We start from the raw sequence: 13,743 nt of genomic DNA, 5'->3' as shown, positions 1-13,743 counted from the left end.
GAAGGTTCATTTAAAGAAAGGGTGGTATTTTTTAGGGAAAATTTGAAAATGAGCCATTTACCACATGGCTCAAAGCCATCATTGTCCTTTTCCTTTATTTGCCTACCTACCTACCTGTGCCTCAGTCCATCTGTCCATCCATTTCATGTGCCAGAATCTACTGCTGGAACCCACAAGGGAGGGGATATCTGGGAAGAGAAAATGACTTGGAGAGCCCTTGTGGCCACCCGGCTTCACCTTGTCCAGATGTCCAGCATGGACCCACATCCCCACCTCCACTTTCATGTCAGTGACTCCCTTCCCAGTGTCCTCGGTCAGCCAGCAGGATTGGTGTGGATATACGATGGTCCCCAGATGGGGTGCATACCTTTGATAAAAGACCAACACAGGGGGTGTGATGTTTGTCCCAGGGCGTAGGACAGAGAACAGAGGGAGAAAGATAGAACGGCCTCTTCCCCTCCCATGGGGAAGCTTTAGAGACTACAGAAGCTTGCAGATAGGAGGGCAGCAGTTGGAGGGACAGTCGTAGGTCAGTGGAGGTCATGAGGGAATCCTGGCTGCAGCAAAGGAAAGAATCCTTTTCAGAGAGCAGAGAAGTAAGGGGACAAGAGAGCAAAGTGTCTCTGCTGGGGAAGCTGGATGGATTTCTCTTCTCACCTCCTTAGGGCCCCACAGCTTCTTCCTCCCCACCCTCTCCTCGAGCTTGGAGAGACAAAAAAAAATAAAAATAAAATAAAAAATAAATAAAAACCTGAATTTATGCCAAGAGAAACTGCAGCTCCTCAAAAATGGAAAGCAGGGTCGTCCTCCTAATATTTTGAACGTGGACTGTTCCAGAGAGCAGCAAGACGTGTCAGGAAATGAGATTGGTCTGAGCAGGGCCCCAGGAACACTGCCTAGCTCCACCAGGGAGATGAAAGAATTTTCTCCTTCCTTTGCCTTTTAAATGTAATTCTGCCTGCCCTCTCCCCCGCACCCTCTCAACCCTCTAGCTGGGAGCAGTGCAGACATTTAACCATCCTGGGAAAAGGCAGGATCCTTTTCATTAACTTCAGCCTGATTGAAGTCCCTGGAGCCATGGCGGATTTCATTTTCCTCCCTCTCGCTGCCTCCCTGTCTTGGATCCCTCCCTAGGCAGTGAGGCTGCCGTGAGTAGTGAACTATTTCCCCGTGGGACTGAGCGGGCACAGGGTCCAAGGGGGAGGCAGTGGAGAAAGGTCGGGATTGGTGCTTTTTAAGGCAGTGGTTTTGGGGAGGGACTCACTTACTTCTTCTTGACCGTGCCTCAGTTTCCCCTGAATTCCTGAGCACATCTATTCCAGCTTCAGGGCGGAAATCTGCAGCTGGTTATGTCTGGGTGTTAGAGCTGGACTGGACATACTATCTCCACATAAGGTTTCTGCAGAGGGGCTGGGAGTCAGTGGACCCACCCAAGCCTGTTGCTCAGTAGCAAGGCAATCTCGAAAATGTCACTTATCAGCTTCTTCTTCTGCAAAATACAGACTTAGTCTGGAGTTTTAAAATGTTTTAGTGCCAAAACATTCATTTACAAATGGAGTTGTGTACAAGAAACAGAGAAAAGCAGAGCCATTCTAGTTGAAGGAAGAGAGAGGAGGACATAGTGGAGACCTCTGTATATATAACATTTCCTCACCCCAGTTCCCCAGCAGGGTGGGGGGGCTCCTCTGGGGACACAATGAGGACACAGTGATTTTCTCATCTGCTTCAGCTGCCTTCCTCAGGCCCTGGCACTGTAAGACTGGAACTCTTTTACGGAGGTCCAGATCTATATGGTCTGTGATCTTGTCCTATATTTCTAATCCACACCGGAGCACCATATTTTAGTGCCCGAGAGTTGGCTGCTTCTCCTTTCCTAGGTACAAGAATGTGTAGACTTCTAGTGAATGTATTTCACTTTGGAAAGTGGAGTATTCAAGGTGCAAGGCCTATATTTGACCCAAGAGCTCATGCATCTGGTTACAGCAGTGGCTAGAACCCAGCAGCCAGGCAGGCTGGGAGTCGTGGCTTGATGGACCAAAGACGGGCGTCTGCATACCTGCCTTTCAGGACCTGTTAGGGGAGAGATCACAGGACTTGCCTTTGGGTGTTTCCCAGGTCAGATAACACCTTCAATGCACACTAGATTATGAGTGAAACATTCAGCATCCCCAAGGTAAAGGAATTCAGAAGTTATAGAAGTTACGTCGCTACCATCTCTGACATCGCATCCCTGCATCTGCCCACCCACCAGCTGAGAAGCTGCCACATCTGCCCTGGGATGGGACAGTTTCCCATGTCACTGTTTCATCCACAGGAAGGAGAGATCCCACTGTCTCTCTCTGGTGGTGGATTCATTCACCATTCGGCTCTTTCACTTTCGTACTGTTCTTCCTTAAACGTAACCTCCGACGTCTACACTGAAGTATCAGAAAACATTCTCTAGTAAAACCCGTCCCCATTATCTGAGTGGATTGATTCCTTCAAATATTCGAGTGCCTCCTTCATGCAGGAAACGTCTAGGTGCTAAGTGCCATTTCCTTTTGTCAGTCTGGAGAACGTCTCAAACCTGTCCCTCGCACCTGTGTTCTCGGGGCTCAGCATTTTAGCTACTCTGGTCCTCGCCTCTGGGCTGACAATATCCTCCATGTTCTTTTTAATGCAGTTGACTAACAGGTTATTTAGTGACTAACTGCATGTCCAGACTCTTTTCAACATGTTGAGAAATGCAGAATTTACATAAGATATAAACAATAGTCTTGTTAGACGTGGTCTTGTCGGGCATGTTCTCGTTAGGTGGGAAAAAAGAGCAAAGGAAAACATATACAACAACAGCACAAAACGTAACTTGTCAAAAATTAAGAATTAAACTGTGTGCAGTTGGCTTTTTCTTAAGAGAAGAAAAGAGGATCTAAGGGGAGGGTGGGATAAAGCTTAACATTTTGGAGTTTGAGTCATAAAGAATAATAACCAATGATGCTGTTATCTCTGTTGCCAATCAAACAACTGGATCTTGTCATTTCTCAATCCCAAAACCACTGACATGAGGAAGTCTTGCATACTTGATGCTTTGCACACCTTTGTGGTTTATGTTCAGGTGAGGAATCTCAGCACTAAGAGGAACTAGTTGTGTTCTCATGTCTCCCGCCTACCTGGTGAACCCCATTGACAGCAGTGGGAAGATTCTGTCAGCTGTTGTGCTCCCAGGGCCTGGGGAATTTGAGCTCTGATTCCAATGTGCTAACACCTGGGAGTGGCCACTCTCATGCTCACACCTCACCCCAGCCCTTCTGTCCCTTTTCCCCAGCTTCATCACAACCTCAAGTTAGAGGCCAAGGTTGTACTGATAAATTCAGAAGAGTAGATGGTCATTACCAATTAAATATTATTTCTGAGAGGAAGAGTTAAGAGTCACTCATAAAAACACAGGCTTTATGTTACTATCTGTGGCTCCTGTGACTAATACTGTGGCACTGAGCTATTTTCCTATGCCATGTCTTCTCAACACGTGATCCCCAACAAGCTCTAATTCAGAGGCATCTTATTAAAGGAGAAAAAGCATGAGCTCTGAGAAAAATATAGTTTTGGAATTCAATTCTACCTATAGGTACTACCTGTGAGGTCTGGGAAATGTCATTGAACTTCCCTAAGTCTCAACTTTTTCCATCCGCAAAGTGGAGATACTCTCTATCTCACGAGGGACTTGTGATTAAGAAAGAAAAATTATATAAAGCAGCAAGCAGTGTGCCAGGCACCCGGGCTAACCTCAACTCATTATAATTCCTTCCCTTTCACCTTAAAGTAGGCTGTGGCTTGGCATTTCACAGATGCACTGGGCTGGGCAGTGTGTTGGAACTAGTCAGTCCCTGTTCCATGTCTCTGTTGTTCCTACTGCTCCCACGTGGGGAGCCTTCCTTACCTACCCTGCCACCTTCCCATTTTTCAAGGTTGAATTCAAACTTCATCTTATTTCAACAACCCCACCCTGACCTCTCTTATCTCATCCCCCCAGGGTGATGCTTATAATCTTCTGCACTCTGCTCATGTGGACAAAGACATGTCTGATCCTGCAGCCACACTGTAGGCTCCTTGAAGGCAGGGACTAGATCCATAATTATGTTTGACTCTCAGTGCCTGGTCAAGTGGCCTGATGGGTTGTTGCTTGCCTATTTTGTTACATGCACCAGGATGTCAGTTGCTTGCCAGTTTGTCACATCCACCAGGATGGTGCTGCTCACTCAGAGAGATGCCTTTGACATGGGAAATCTAGCCCCCCAGGACAGGGTGTTGGGGTACAGAGCAGTTTTTACCTCCTCCACCTCCTTCCTTCTGCATTCCAGCTTCAGCATCACATAAGCACCATTTTTGGCAGAGTCATTGAGGGAAGCTGAGAAATCCAGTGGAGCTTTTCTGAAGGCTGGAGGCCTGAGAGCTCAGCATGACTCCCTCTCTTTTTTTGACCCAAGCAAAATATTGTCACAGCAAACATGAAATCTTTCCTATTTTTCACAGATGCTCTCCAGGCCTAACAAAGCTAGCAGTCACCCTCCTTGAATAAAAATAAGCCTCTGCCCTTTTTTTCCCTCTTTATCTCACACTTTCCTAGCATTTTTAAGAAATAATAAAGAATGGCATTATTTTGTTAATTAATCATATATTTTTATTCAGTGTTTTCTGGGACAAAACCCTAGAAAGGATACAAAAATATTTAAAACCTTGATCAATCAATATTAAAACCTTTTAATATTGATTAGACACAGGAGTGCAAAAAATAGATATGCCTGACTCTTATCCTTTAATTTGCATATGATTGGTTGAAGCATAAACTATGAACACCTAAATAGTGTATAAAATCATAGGTACCGTATGACAAAGGGAAACTGAGTCACAAATAAGTGTGATGAGGAGAGGGTCATTTTTACGGAGCTGATTTAAAAAAAAAAAAAAGAACATAAACCCTCTTAGAGGAGTTAGGTCTTTAATTGTCTCTGAAGCAGTAATTCTTTTTTTTTTTAGATAGAGTCTCACTCTCTTGCCTGGGCTAGAGTGCTATGGCATCATCCTAGCTCACAGCAACCTCAAACTCCTGGGCTCAAGCAATCCTACTGTTCAGCCTCCCAGATAGCTGAGACTACAGGCAGGCGCCACCGTGCCCGGCTAATTTTTTCTATTTTTAGTTGTTTGGCTAATTTCTTTCTATTTATGGTAGAGATGGGGTCTCGCTCTTGCTCAGGCTGGTCTTGAACTCCTAAGCTCATGCAATCCTCCCTCCTTGGCCTCCCAGAGTTCTAGGATTACAGGTGTGAGCCACCATGGCCAGGCTGAAGCAGTAATTGTTAACTTGTATCACTACAAGTTACAATTGTTAACTTGTATCAGACTACTTTGATAGCAAGAAGAAAGCCAAGTCCTCTCTCCCTAAGGACACTATTCCATCTATAGAATCACATGTAATTACACTTACAATTTCGGAGAGTCTGTGCACCTGCTGAAGGCCATCCATAGCCCTTGATTCCTAATTTAAGGCCCTTTGAAGAACTGGCAGCACATAGAAAGAAGGCAGGAAAGGGCAGAGAAGTTGGAGATGTGGTTCATACGCAGTGGGAGAGCCATTGAGTCTAAAGTCCTAGCCCAGAAATCTCACATTCGTCCTTTGGGATCCTGCTTCTTTAGCCCCAATCCAGGCTATGGTGACTCCATTGCCAGTCAGTTGCCGTGGGGTTACCATATGCAAACTTTGAGAAGTGTCACTAAGGAAAATCCCTTTGTTCTTTTCCAGCTCCTCACAGCCAGTGACCTTGCAGCCAGTGACCTCAAAGGATTTCAGCCACAGGTAAGTCCTGTTGATGCTTTCATGCAGTCTGGGAGAACGAGATGCTCTGTAATTTGGTTGTCAACAAACACACTTGGAGCCAGGACAAAAACCCCCACCTTAGCTTCTGTGGCTCAAGGTGCGAATTGTGAAGATGACCTGGGAGCTTGCTCTCTCTCTTCACTCCTGTCTCATCCCACCATGGACAAAACCACCTCTCTCTGCTTGCTTTCTCCTACTGTTTTATAGCAATAAAAAATCTAATCAAGATGCTTGGAATGTTGGATGCTGGGTGACTCAGCTTAGGAAAGAGTTAAACCAAAGGAAGTGGGGGAGTTGGAGCTGGGGTTCTCCTCTGTATTTCTCTCTTTTCGGACAGGATACTCACATTTCTGTAATCTTCCTGTGCAAATGCTTTGCTGTCATGATCTGGTGTCCAGGTTAATCTCAGACACCCGGAGAGGCAGACAGTTGAGTTTTGCTGATCTTGGTTAGGCAATGGGCCACTGTATCTCTGGCCTGAGTGGTGTTTGGAGGTTGCCATGGGAAAATGATAAAAGGGTGCTGCAAGGGCTTTCTGGGGACCTTCTTGGCAGGGATGAAGATAGAACATCACCCCCTGACCCCCGTGTCTGGAAGGGTGGTTGATATTCTGTCTACACTGTCTACACACAAACACCAACACATGTATCACAAATACACACCAGACATGCAGAACCCTTGCTTTCTCCCATAGATCCCAGTGTAGGAGAAATATGTACACAAAGGATGGTAAATCCGGGGGGGGGGATAGTTGTGGGATAGTTCCTCCCCCTGTCTCCCTTTCAAGATGAAACTTTCTGTCACCCTCCAACTCAGCACCTGCCTCAAGATCCCGCAGTGCTGTACCTTGGGGGAAAATGCATCATAGCTATTGGCAGTGAACTTCTGGGAGTACAGCAAGTAATTTTCCAATGGCAGGAATTCCACGTATTTGGGAATGTTTTCTTCTTTAAATGTGTTTCACATCCAGGAGCTCGCTGCACCCTCACTACACTTCTCCCATGGGGGTGATAGTCTGTGAGTTTTAACTGCTGGGGAAGCCGAGGACCCAAGGCCTAGTGCAAAGTAGTGCCAGATACACAGAGAGCTAGGGACAGGAACAGACAGGGGACAGTGAGTGGTGAGGGGAAGAGAATTAGCCAATAAAGGTCCCCATCAGTGCCTTCAGTTGGAGATAGATCCATATACCAGCTCGGGGTGTTTTCATCACAGCTTTGTTGATCCTTTTGGCAAGGATGCAATGAGGTTTTAGACATAGATAGCCAGGATGCCTTTTTGGCAACTGTTGAAAACTGATAATTAATTAAAGTACTTGCTCACATAGTCATAGAAACTTCCAGCTGGGCTAAGGGAATGTGAAACCAAAACAAAAGAAAAGCAACATTTACCCGTACCCCACCCACCTCCACACCGCACCTACACTCACAGAGTATAGCATCCCAGCCAAAGATTTCTTTTAACTGAAAATGTAGAAAAATGAATGGAAAAAGGGCTTGTTGTGATGTTGTTCTGCCACTTGAAAAGAACACACAGTGGAGACCGAGTTTATGAAAGTTATGTTTGTGTCTGTGTGTGTGTGTGTGTGTGTGTGTGTGTGTGTGTGTGTGTGTGTGTGTTTGCAATTTGGGCATAGCTTCTTTCTGAGCTAATCATGTGTTGAGATGCATTTTATAGATATTGGATTTAAAATCAACTATTAAGTGAAGGAAATGTTAAATATAAGTAGAGGTGCGTCCATAACATTTGAGGGGGCCAACAGCTTCCACGCTCCCCCGCAGACACCCCACAGTTTGCAGGGCAGGTGGCTCGCTCCCTTGCTTCTGTGCAGCCTTTCTTTCCATACTGTTCCATGTGTGTGTCATCCCCCTGAGGCTGGAAGCATAAATGCATGTTCTCACTCCTCAAGATGCCTGTTCCCAAGGCCAGGAAGTCCTGGGAAATTTGTGGCCAGGGTATAATGCCCAGATCAAAGTTAATTCTGCAGTGTTCTTCCTAATTCAAAAAGGCCCGGATGTGTCTCAAGTCAACACCACACTTTTGGGCGCTTTTTCAAACAGAAGCAGAAAGCCGTCCACGTGTTTGGGGCTGCCCCCTCCAGCCTCACTGCACCTAATTGTCAGCTTCTGTTGTTGTCTTTCCCCTTCTCTCTTTGGGTTCCAGATGAAACTGAGCCCCACGCGATAATTCATGGGTGTGTTCCCTTCCAGGACCCGTCATTGACTGTCAGGAGGGAACTCACTGAGGATCCCTCCCTGGGATAATTGTATGTGACTTCTCAGCTTTTGCATGTTTCACAGTTATCACTTGAATGTAGAGGTATTTTTGTTTTTTTTTGTTTTTGTTTTTTGTTTTCTTGATGCCTGTACCTGCTGCAGGCTCTTGAGGAAGATAGTTATGATTTCCTCTCTAATCACTGATCTTCGATGACTTTGAAGGTGTGAAGAGCAGTGGCTCTGTATTGGGCTGGGCGGTTCTGTCTGTCACTGTCCTTCTCTCTGCATCCAGATAAAAAGGAAGAAGGTAAGGAATGAATATGTGTCTGCCTTTCTCCCCACGGCTATTGGTTTCTAAAGACACCATGATTGTTCCTGCAAATAAACACATGACTTTGCAGGTAGAGCCAGGTATTGTGTGTAAGCGGTGGATGGTCTTCGCAGAGGCCGGGGAGCCTGGCCTCTGGAGCACAGGGCAGAGCTGCCCGCTAGAGCCGGCCTGGTGCTGGTAGCTGGGTACTATTCTCAGCAAGTTTTAAAGGCACAGATGGAAAAGCTTCTGAAACTCACACCTAAACCACCCTGACTCTTCTGCCCACAAACACATCGCCTTTAATTTTCTAACATCCTGTTGCTTTTGCCTTTTGAAGCAAAAGACACACTTGAGTCCGCTCCTTTTTAGTCTTTGGAGGATTGGAAATGAGAACCCTCATCTCCTTTCATCCCACCAGACCTGTTCTTTCCACCCTTAAGAGGAATAAGAGCTGGCATCTAATTTTCTTTACTGAAAGCACAATAACCGTATGTGTTCCTGTCCATTTTTCTTTTTGTTCTTTTTTTCCCCTCTAATATCAAAGCTCTAAGTGCTCATTTTAGAAATTTATAATACACAGAAAAACACAAGCTAAAAAAATCTCCCACTATTTTACCTCTGAAACACAGATGATGACATTTTGAGGTATAATCATCCGATTCTTGTTCTATGAAGACGTACACGTGTTGAATTTTTTTAAATTGGTATCATAGTTTATATTTCTTTGTTGCCTAGTTTTTGTTTGTTTGCGTGTTTTCCATGTCACTGGAAAATCTAGCATCCGGCCATTCTTGTACTAGTCACCAGTGCCATCATTCACTCACCCCTCCCCTCTTGTTGGCCATTCCATTCCTTTTGTAGGCTGAGGCCCCCAGGAGCACTCCAAGGCAAACACTGGGATTCAGCTGTATCTAGGATACAACTATGAATAGTATCCAAGGCTTCTTGGCATTTATTTCTTTTTTATTACTTGGTTTGCTGTAGGGATGTGCAAGTTGCTCAAACTTTACAGTAAAGTGCCCGTGTGTGACACCCACAGGCTTGTGTGCCTGCTTGCAAGGCTCAGGTGGCTGATGTGGTACAGAAATAAACATAGCATGGGGACCGAATTCAGACACAGATTCTCTGTCCCCAGCCACAGTGTTGGACGGTGACCTTATAGAGACCATCCCTGACACAGGAGAGCACAGACTGGGAGCCTTGGACCTCACCTGCTGCATAAACTCTCCATTGTCTCAGAGAAGAAGACACTTCCTTTAGGAAAAATAGAGTATCATTTCAAGTCTGGGGCAAGCATAATAGCTGCCTTTGAAGGGCAGCCATTTTTAATGAGTTTCTAAACTGTTAATTGCTATTGTGGTCAAGGGTAACTTGTAGTGAAAAAAAAGTAAGGAGAGAATCCACCAGGACACACAGGAAAACATTTTTCAGTGTGGAAAAGACAGAGCTGTCAATCACATAGTCGTCATTTCATTCCAAAGACACTCATGGAAGCCCTTTAGAGAAGGGCTCCATACCCTTCTCCAGAAGCTGACAGTTCTGGAATGTTCTGCCAACAATAGTAACTTTGTGACCCTAGAAAAGTTGCCTAACTTCTCTCATTTGCTTTATTAATCAAAAGAGTTGTGCAGCTTATTTCACAGCTTTGTGAGGATGAAACGAGGTAGTGCCTATGAAGGCATCCTGGTACCCACAGCGAACTCAGTTTTCTCTTCCATTAGAGAAGTACGGATAGATTAATTAAAAATTCAGACGTAAGAGAAATTGTATCTGGATGGAGCAAGCAGGAAAGTCTTCCAGGCAGAAATGCCATGGTACCTGGGCCAAGATCGGCGAGAGGGAAGTGACGCGGTGAACTTATCCCAGGGCAGGAGAAGCCCTGGGTGAAGGCTCAGCCAAGGGCAGCGATGCTCGGGCTGTGTTCCGGAGCCTGGAAGTGGTTTCACTGCTCTGCCTGCCAGGCATCATGGTGAGAAGTTACTTGTGAATTCAGGTGGGGCCAAATAAATTTTGGGTCTTAAAAGTCTAGAAAAATAGTTGGAATTAAAAAAAAAAAAATTAACCGTGATTTCAGTTTTCAAACTTACACAAAAGTAGGTGTGATAGTACAATAAACCCGCATACTTATCATCCGACTTCAATGATATGCTGCTAAAAAAAAGACCCAAATTTATAACACTTGCTGCTTTCTGTCTTGTAAATATCTTTCTGTCGTGTAAATATCCCCATCGTGACCACTTCTGCGCTACCAGGTTTAGCAACTGTTTGCAAAGTCTCTGACAGTTAGCCCTCCAGAGCTGATACGAGCTGACCACAGCACACCACTGGGCCCGATTCAACAGTCATTACCATTTTGCCAATCTTACTTCATCTATGCTCCCACCTACTTGGGTTTTTAATTTTAATTTTGGGGTGAGTACTATAAAACAAATCCCAGTCATCATGTTATTTCAGTCATAAATAATAATTCAGCTAGCTTTTCTAGCAAATAAGGGCCTTAAAAATGTATGAACTCACAATGCCATTATCACACCTATCAAAATTAACAGTAATTCTTTAATATTTTCTAATAATCAGTCTATATTCAGATTTTTCTGATCATCTCAACATACCATTTTACCATTGATTTATTTGAATCGGGATGCAGAGTTTGGATTTTGGCACCCTTCTGAAGACAGTGGGAGCCATTGAAGGTTTGAGGGCAGGGGAGAGTCAGAACGGTGATGCCAGAATATTTTTGCTTTGGCAGAATATGCGATGAGATGAAGAGGCCATTCAGCAATAAGCCTGTGCTATTGGCTCATACGAGAAATGGGGAGGAATGAAGCTGGGGACGGTGGGGAAGTGACAGAGTATGGAGGCAGAATGAGCAGACCTGGCAGCTGCTTGGGTGGCTGGAGAATGGGGGATGCTGTTAACCAAGATGAGGGCCCAGTGGAAATGCAGTGTTCATTCCTGGGTTAAGAATGAAGTGTCCAGAGGAGGAGGGTTTTGTCTTTCCCACATGAACCCTTACTCTATTTTCCTCCGGCCCCCACAGTCTGCCCTACCCAGAGGTCACCAGCAGACAAAACCGTTTGCAAAAAATCCTGGGCTCCGTGAGTCTGAACCCAGGAGTTTTGAATGCAAAACCTGCAAACATTTGGTGAAGAGGAGCTACTCATTAGGAAGCTGTGACTGTGGAGTTTCTGAGTGGAATGAAATCCTAGCTGTGCTCATCTCCCAATAAAAAAGGAGAGGATTGGGTACATACAAACACAATGAGTGAGATGTGCAACATTTGGGGGATGGTCATGCTTGAGGCTCTGTCTCGAGTGGAGAAGGGTCATGAGCAATATACGTAACCTTAACACTTATACCCCCATAATATGCTAAAATAGAAAAAAAAAAAAAAAGAAGGCTGACGTGGAGCAAGGACCGTGACAGCAGCTGATGTCTCGAAGAGGGTCTCCATGTCTGGTTGCTACACATGGGCATTCCTGCACTGGGAGGCAGAGGGCAGGCAGGAGGGTTGGGGTCGTCTGGCAGCTCCTCTCTTTTGTAGCCCGAAGTCCCTGAGTTCCCAGGGTGCTTGTTCTTCTAGGGTTGGGCGTGATTTTCAGAACAAAATCACTCTTATCTGACTCAACTCTGAATGGGCATCTGCTGTCTCCAAGTTGAGCGTCAACAGTTATAAAGATTGAAATGGGAGCTCTGGTGGACTCAACCGGAGTTGTTGCACTGACTACATGTGGCGAGTACATGTTCGCACTGACTGTGGTTGAGTACACGTATGCCAAGGACTTACCGGAAGTACATGTGTGCCCGAAATTGTTCTTTGAACTTTACATGTTTTATCTCACTTAATCTTTATATTGCTTTTGTGGCTCGATTATAACATTACCACCACCTTACAAGCAGGCATGCAGAGGCTCAGAGAAGTTAAAATCACAAAGCCCATAAGTGCCAGAAGTGGGATTTGAACCCAGGCAATCTGGCTCAGGCATCTGTGATCTTAACCGCTTATGGTATACCACCTTGAACTGACCTTATCTCCACACCTAAGAAGGCTGAGACCCTGTCAGGACACTGGTAAGACCAGGACAAGCAGCTCTGTCTTCATTTTTGTAGATCATGTTGAGTTTTCTAGATCTTTGTCAGGTTCCAAGACAAAGTGATTCCTCCGTCTAACAGCCGTAAGGGGAGTTACTGCAGGGCATTTTGAATGCTTCCATCTTGGTGAAGGATTTCTGTTGTTCTCATCCTCTTCTTTCTCCAGACTCCCAAACGATCATCCCTGAGGTTGATTGCCCCTTCCTCAAAGGAAGAAACCCAGCTGAGGGGGAGGTAGGCAGCGTCAGACACACAGCAGTGAGGGGCCAGGTTGGCTTGTTTTGAATTCACTACATTATATTTAGTCTGCTTTTCAGGGACAAACCATCCACAGCAAGGCAGTGTAAGAGGAAGACCTGCTGCTGGTGCTTCTGACTCCCTCCCTTTCCCCCACCCTCATTGGAAAACGAAAAGACATGCTTGAGCACCCAAGAGCAGCTGTTCCCAGCCTCGGCTGCAGGCGGGAATTATCGGGGGCGCTTTCGAAACATACAGGAATCCAGGCCTAACCCTGGTGATATGTATTTATTTGGTCTGGATGAGGTCTGGACATTGGTATTTTCAGAAGCTCTTTGAATCTAAGTCAGCCTCTTCATCTTCTAGGTAAAGACTCCAACAAAGTCTTTACTTCACATTCAAGAAGCAATCCTGTGCCAGGATGTGCCATGTGCTTCTCTTGCTCCCTCAAATCCAATGCCCACAGCACCCTGGTTGTCTGTCTGCCTACTCCTCTTTCACAGGGAACACCGTGGGCCAGGCAGGGAATATGGCTAAGCTTGAGTTCTGCCAAACCCACGCCATGTTCATCCCTGTTATTTCCATTTGACAATTGAGATTTGCCCAAGATGGTAAACTACTGAGTGATGGTGTTTGGATTTATGGTCTTCTCTAGACCGAGATTCTGGGTCTAAAAGCCAAAACCATTCAGCACTACCTCCCCAAAAGAGAATGCATGGAGTGGCTAGCACACTGCCTCCCCTGGCTTCTAGAGCGAGCTTGATCCCAGGAGTCCTGCTTGCTCAGACCGTTGCTTGGTAAACACATGCCTTGATTGTCCAGGCTTATTCCTGGCTCGCCTTGTATCAGCTCTGCCATGTGTCTTTGCTCTCTGATCCCACACTCCGCAGAGTATGAGCAGCAAATCAGTGCTGGTCCTTCAACTATGCATAACTGGACCTCCATGTGATATATCTAGAAACTAAAAATGTTTAGGAACTTTTATAGCAATTTGATGTTTCCATGATATCTAAGCATGTGATTATTTTCCTACTAAT

General features: G+C 45.4%; 1 protein-coding gene across 3 annotated transcripts in view; it reads left to right on the top strand.

Annotated features, from left to right (window-relative positions):
- The window catches only part of SETBP1 (SET binding protein 1), a 359,523-nt gene that overhangs the window by 181,270 nt on the left and 164,510 nt on the right, over positions 1-13,743 (top strand). For all 3 annotated transcript variants that reach the window (XM_012790305.3, XM_012790306.3, XM_075993488.1), the window contains one exon: positions 5,777-5,830. In XM_012790305.3, the coding sequence (XP_012645759.2) occupies positions 5,777-5,830 (54 nt within the window). The remainder of the gene's footprint in view (positions 1-5,776; positions 5,831-13,743) is intronic.

This window comes from Microcebus murinus, chromosome 17 (genome assembly GCF_040939455.1).
Source record: "Microcebus murinus isolate Inina chromosome 17, M.murinus_Inina_mat1.0, whole genome shotgun sequence".
Classification (NCBI taxonomy): Eukaryota; Metazoa; Chordata; class Mammalia; order Primates; family Cheirogaleidae; genus Microcebus; species Microcebus murinus.
The sequence above is the reverse complement of the archived record's forward strand: the minus strand, read 5'-3'. Positions and strand labels throughout refer to the sequence as shown.